General features: G+C 37.7%; 1 protein-coding gene and 1 long non-coding RNA gene across 2 annotated transcripts; both read left to right on the top strand.

Annotated features, from left to right (window-relative positions):
- Positions 1–833: 833 nt before the first annotated feature.
- On the top strand, positions 834–1,743 carry LOC107711912 (uncharacterized). The gene is made up of 3 exons (XR_001636747.1): positions 834–891; positions 1,467–1,637; positions 1,718–1,743. It is a non-coding gene; the product is annotated as an uncharacterized LOC107711912 (long non-coding RNA).
- Positions 1,744–1,798: 55 nt separating this feature from the next.
- Positions 1,799–4,744, top strand: LOC107711911 (MAM domain-containing glycosylphosphatidylinositol anchor protein 1-like; the record flags this gene model as incomplete). The annotated part of the gene is made up of 4 exons (XM_016517001.1): positions 1,799–2,063; positions 4,162–4,321; positions 4,399–4,513; positions 4,624–4,744. Coding segments are annotated over exons 1-4 (661 nt in total), but the record flags the coding sequence as incomplete, so codon positions are not given.
- Between the last annotated feature and the right edge of the window lie 1,267 nt (positions 4,745–6,011).

The following is a 6,011-nucleotide window of genomic DNA, read 5'->3' on the forward strand; positions in this document are numbered from 1 at the left end:
TTTGTGCTAACTGTTAATTTAATTAATTCATTACATTTTATATAGCGCTTTTCTAGGCACTCAACGCGCTTTACATTGTCAGGGGGAATCTCCTCATCCACCACCAGTGTGCAGCATCCACCTGGATGATGCGACGGCAGCCATAGTGCGCCAGATGCCCACCACACACCAGCTTATTGGTGGAGAGGAGACAGAGTGATGAAGCCAATCAGCAGATATGGGGATTGTTAGGAGGCCATGATGATCAGAGGCCAATGGGCAAATTTGGCCAGGATGCCGAGGTCACACCTCTACTCTTTTCGAAAGAAAGTGTCCCCGTCACTACACTGGGGCGTTCGGACCCACACAGACCACAGGGTGAGCACCCCCTGCTGGCCTCACTAACACCTCTTCCAGCAGCAACCTAGTTTTTCCCAGGAGGTCTCCCATCCAGGTACTGACCAGGCTCAGCCCTGCTTAGCTTCAGTGGGTAACCAGTCTTGGGCTACAGGGTGATATGGCTGCCGGCACTTAAGCACTTCATGGAGGATGAGGTCCGTGTCCATCCAGAGTCCGGTCGTAAGGTTGTGCCTTCCAGGTTTGCGTGGAACAGTTGGGGAGAAGTTAAATCACGCTAGACTCGGACATCAAAAAGAGGTGTTTGTGGTGCAGAGAAAGCAGTAACGTTGGATGTCGAAATGGAGAGTGCTGGTGCAGGAGGAGCATGATTACATAAGCCGTCCAGCCCCGGATGAGTGTAGCGTCAACTAATACAATAACTAAATTAAAATAAATAAATAAAATCATACAATTTTAATAAAAATCTAACTCTTTACTTGTGTTCAGAATCTGAGAGGATACTGCAGATCATATCAACCCCTCCGGACATGTCATCTTTCCAGTTTAGGATAGGTATGTTGCAACAATAAATATTCAATATTTGGAAATAAAGATCTGAGTAAGACCTATCATAAAGCTTAATCTAAATCAAATGGTTACAAGTTATAAAAAAATCCCACAGTCTACAGTGAACATTATTTACTTTTAATGTAATTAATTGAAGCATGACTTATAGGGGTAGTTCACCCAAAAATGAAATTTGTCATTTACTCACCCTCAAGTTGTTTCGAATTTGTTCTGTTGAACGTAAAAAGATGTTTTGAAGAATGTGTGTAACCAAACAATTGCTCGTCCCCATTCACTTCCACAGCGTGAAGAAAAATACTATGGACGTGAATGGAAACAAGCAACTGTTTGGTTACACGCATTCTTTAAAATATCAACAGAAGAAATTTGTACATGTTTGAAACAACTTGTGTGTGAGTAAATTACAACATTTCCTTTGTGGGTGAAATATCCCTTTAATTAGAAAGTAACTGCTTTTTCTTGTAAACATATATAACCCTGTAGAACTGTATTCACTATAGAACAGTGAATAATAGGAACATCATTTGTTGGTCACTTTTTCTTGCCTATTTTCTTCCTAGCAAAACATCAATGTATGTGCCAAAGTAGAATTCATCAACTTTAGCCTTGATCTCTTTGATCAGCTCATCGTCTCTACACACCCTATCTACATTGAAGTCACCCCTTGTATTTGTCACCAGATCACACCAAGCTAAGCCAGTAACCATCAGCTGACCTTGGACTTGCCAATGGTAGGTGTGTGTTTTTCTTAGTTTTGCTTGGCCCCCAACAAACTCAATGTGTGATGCCTCTCCAATGTCTTTCACATCAGGGCACTTAACTTCTACCAGGCCATATAGTGGGCTTTTTGATTGATCACGTGTTCCCTCCTCAATGATCCCTGTCATTTCAGATGTCACCTCCAGACTCTGCATATGCAGGTGGAAGCTTGTATTGCGGGACAGGTAATGGGGGGAATTGTGGAGCATTTGGATTTGTAAGTACATCCTTTGACAGCACAGCTGGACACTGGTATGACAGCAGTGATCCTTTTGGGACCTCTCCAAATTTAGAAGACACCATGGTTAGAGCAGACATTCCATCAACTATCTTCGCTATCAGTGGTTGTGGACAACGGGAAATGAGGGATGCTGCTCCAGCAATGACATCATTGTCAGGTAAAGGTCCTAAAGAAAAGTTCATGCCTCAGTGTTTTAATTGTTACCTAATATGAAGATGTGTTTTATTAGTATTTGGATATCACCTCCATATGCTTTGTACAGAGTAGAATGCATAGAGCTCCGACCAGAGGCTTTCGGTTTGCGCACCACAAGCTCATCGACTGGTATGGGAGTGATGCCCTGACAAAACATGTATATCTTGCACTAGATTGCACTCTGATTTGCACATTATGCATTTTAAATTAATTTTATTTGTTAATGGTTGGCAAATTAAAATGGTTAAAAACTGACGAATGAGGTTTCTGTCTTTATTTATTTATATTTACCTGGGTTCGGAGCCTATGCCAGGCCTGCTGTTTGCTTGTGCATGCAAGGGCAGCTGGAACATTTTTGGTTCCAATTGTACTAAAATGTGCTGTCTGGTAAAGTAACCAGATGGTTGCACAAACTACTTCCAGCAGCACAATAGCATTGTATATGCTGCCACTTGAAGTGGAGTGTTGGCTTCAAGTGTAAACTGAAGAAAGTGATAGAAAGACATATATTTCACATCTTTATTTAACCATTGTGAGCTGTTCAGTTAGAGTGTACACTGTGGCTGTTTAGTAAAATATGATTTTATAACAATCATGACTTGTAATATCACTCACTTTAATGTTTTTACTATACAGTTGGTATGGTATTTTTGTTTAAACTTTTTTTTGCCTCAATTTTTTGGAAAAAAAAGTATTACATGTTTATACAAAATAAATATGTAGAGTTGACTTTAAAGAATATCTAAATTTCTTGGTTTCATTCATGGTGATATGAAAAATGTCTTCCATAGTTTAGTGAAAGATTACTGTCATCTACTGGAAAACACCTTTAAAATTAAAATAACGTGGAATTTAAACTAAAGACACTGACTAGATGAACATCCTGAGTGACTTTATTACACTAATGTACAATCAGACATTCCAATTTCTGTTTTTTTTTTGTGTAGCAAGTGTAAAAAAAGTAATCAAGTGTCATGTCATTTAGATGAAGGGAACACTTTTTATTTAATTTTTTTTATTCAAGCAAATGTCATTTGAGGTCCTGAAATACCCTGAACACTGCTCAGAGGTTAAAATGACCATTACTACATAAATAATGTCATTAAGCACAGAAAAGCATTTTGAATCCCATTCTGTTTTGTTTTAATCCTAACTGCTGAAGGTGCTTCCTTACTAAATTATTCAGCTACTGTTGCTATGGACTGTGAGATAACTAATAGGCTACGTTGAAAACCATTTTATTATCAAAAAGTTACTTTTCAACATGAACTAAATCCTGTATGTATTTAAGTTACCTCGAGCTGATGTGGTTCCTCATGCCTTCTTAACGACCTATAACATCTGACCCTAATTACCACTTTCCCTGCAATAATATTTGAGACCGAAGTGTTCAAACACACACACAGTTAACAAGAAATTAGTTTTTATTTAACTGCTTTGAAAATCATCCATAAAACCATAAAAGTAATCATTTCAAAAAAGCAGTGTCATGGCAACTGGCTTATTATACATACCCTGATAATCAAAAATAAATTGCTCAAAAAAGAATTTGTACACTGTAAAAAGTAATCACTGAATCTACTTAAGAAAAGCGAGTAAACATAACTGATTTTTACAAATTTGTTGAATTTACTTAATTACACTGTGTTATGTGAACTTTCAGGTGGATGCAATAGTTAAACTAAACAACTTTAGTAAACAGTACTTAAGAGCATCTAGTTTGTTGGATATATCAAAATAACATTCTTATATGTATCACACAATATCTTCAACACTGCGTAATCACAGACATTGCGCCTAACAGAAGAAAGAAGATATTTCAGAATGAGCCTCACTCAGAACAGCTACAACATTCTGCTGACTCACTGCAGTACTGCTCGAACTTCCTGCTTCTTGAACTATGTGATTGCTTTTCAAAATTAAAGTCCTCACTTGAGTAGATGTATACAAAATAATTAATTCAATGAAAATCTAAATCAATTCTGTCCTGCACACAAGTGGTGACACTTTCATTTAAATACCAGGTGTAAACAGTGACAGTGATGCTCGTATGTTTTTAGGTTATTACCTTTATATGGACAGTTCTGTGGGGGCCTGGGGAGATACTGCCATGATCCTGAGTGAGATATTCACCCCTGACAGCAGAGGGCACTGCTTCACATTCTGGTATCATATGTATGGATACAATGTTGGAACGCTCAATTTATACAAAAATAACAGGTACAGGACCATGGCCAAAAAACACCTTTTATCAATATGTACATTGATCACAATTCATGGAGACGATTCTTTCCCAGGACCGCCCATAACAGCGGGAATAAGTTTGGCCAATTAGTATGGGAGGAGTCAGGAGATCAGGGCGATGTGTGGAGGAGAGGCAACGTCTATGTAGCATACCGAGAGCCTTTCTGGGTATCAAACTCCATCATGCAGACTTCACAGGATCAACTTGAATCATTCTAAGATTCACTCAAAACAAAACATTTGTACAGTATATCATTGTTTTTCTCTTCTCTCCACAGTTTATATTTGAATTCCTGAAGGGAGCAGGTCCCAAAGGAAGTATAGCTATTGATGATATTCACATCATTCCCGGGCCTTGTGATTCATATCCCACCTTTCCACCTCCACACCACCGTGACAGTAAGTATATGAGTGCATGCCAGTCTTACATAATCTCACAAGCAGGGTCCAAATGTACTTTTTGCTACACCTGCCAATGGAGGGTGAATTGAAAACGTTTCTAGTCATTAATGTTACTTAAAGTTTATCATTACCAAAATATTGTCTTATAATTGTGGTATAAACTATGTACACTTCCATTCAAAAGTTTGTGGTCGGTTAGATTTTTTTCCAGTCTTCAGTGTCACATGATCCTTCAGAAATAACATTTCAAAACACATTCTCATGTTAGCAGACCTATTACACTTTCACATGTAACCAACAATTCCTCAACAAATATAAAATATCATAATCAAATATGATCAAAATATTCATCTGACGGTGGTGACAAAAACCTGAATAATTTTAACTATCAAAACAATCAATTACTGTATTAAAACAAACACAACAAACAGTGATATGTTACTGTTTATAAAGCTTTTATTCAAGATTCATATTTAAGTAAATTGTATCTGTGTTGTTTCAAGGGGAAAAGCATGAACTGTTTATGAATTACATTTTACAGATTAAACAATCAAGACTTCACAATATTGTTATTTCAGCAGTATGAGAAACAAAATGGTTATTCAAACTGGGAATAAATAACTTGCCGAACTCCATTTGAGACTGAAGTCATGGAGTGCTGTGTTTCTCTGTGATTGGTTATAATGCACAGCACTGCAGACTGTGCTCAAAAAGAAATGTGATGCAATGTAATAAAGCAAATCTACCATAAATGAAATTGCGAGATCGACACCTTTCATTCATTTCACTTTACACATTTCACATGACAGCTTCTTATATCACTACTACAAAATATCACCTAAATGAAATCAAATGTATTCCTGTGGAGTCGTTCACAGACGACACACACAGTGTTCAGCTAATAAAGATCCTCAGCGCAGGACAACAGCAGAATTTGCAGATTTAGCTTAAATTGTCTGAAGGTCTTTATGTTCTCCCTGTTCTTAAATTAATGCTTGCAGGGAACTGAACAAATCATTCAAAGTGATTCGTGAACAAATGCACACCATTTTGTAGGCTTCTTTATTCAAGACCTTGAACTGAATCGACTCAAAAGAGAGATTCATTCGTGAATGGGGCATCGCTCATGAACCAGATAAAAGAGCGCACTTGGAATAAATTACGTTTGATGAGAATTTGTTAAAGTGACGTGACGTGACATGTGGCCAAGTATGGTGACCCATACTTGGAATTAGTGCTCTGCATTTAACCCATCCAAAGTGCA

This window comes from Sinocyclocheilus rhinocerous, unplaced genomic scaffold (genome assembly GCF_001515625.1).
Source record: "Sinocyclocheilus rhinocerous isolate Xijiao unplaced genomic scaffold, SAMN03320098_v1.1 scaffold5194, whole genome shotgun sequence".
In the NCBI taxonomy this organism is placed as follows: domain Eukaryota; kingdom Metazoa; phylum Chordata; class Actinopteri; order Cypriniformes; family Cyprinidae; genus Sinocyclocheilus; species Sinocyclocheilus rhinocerous.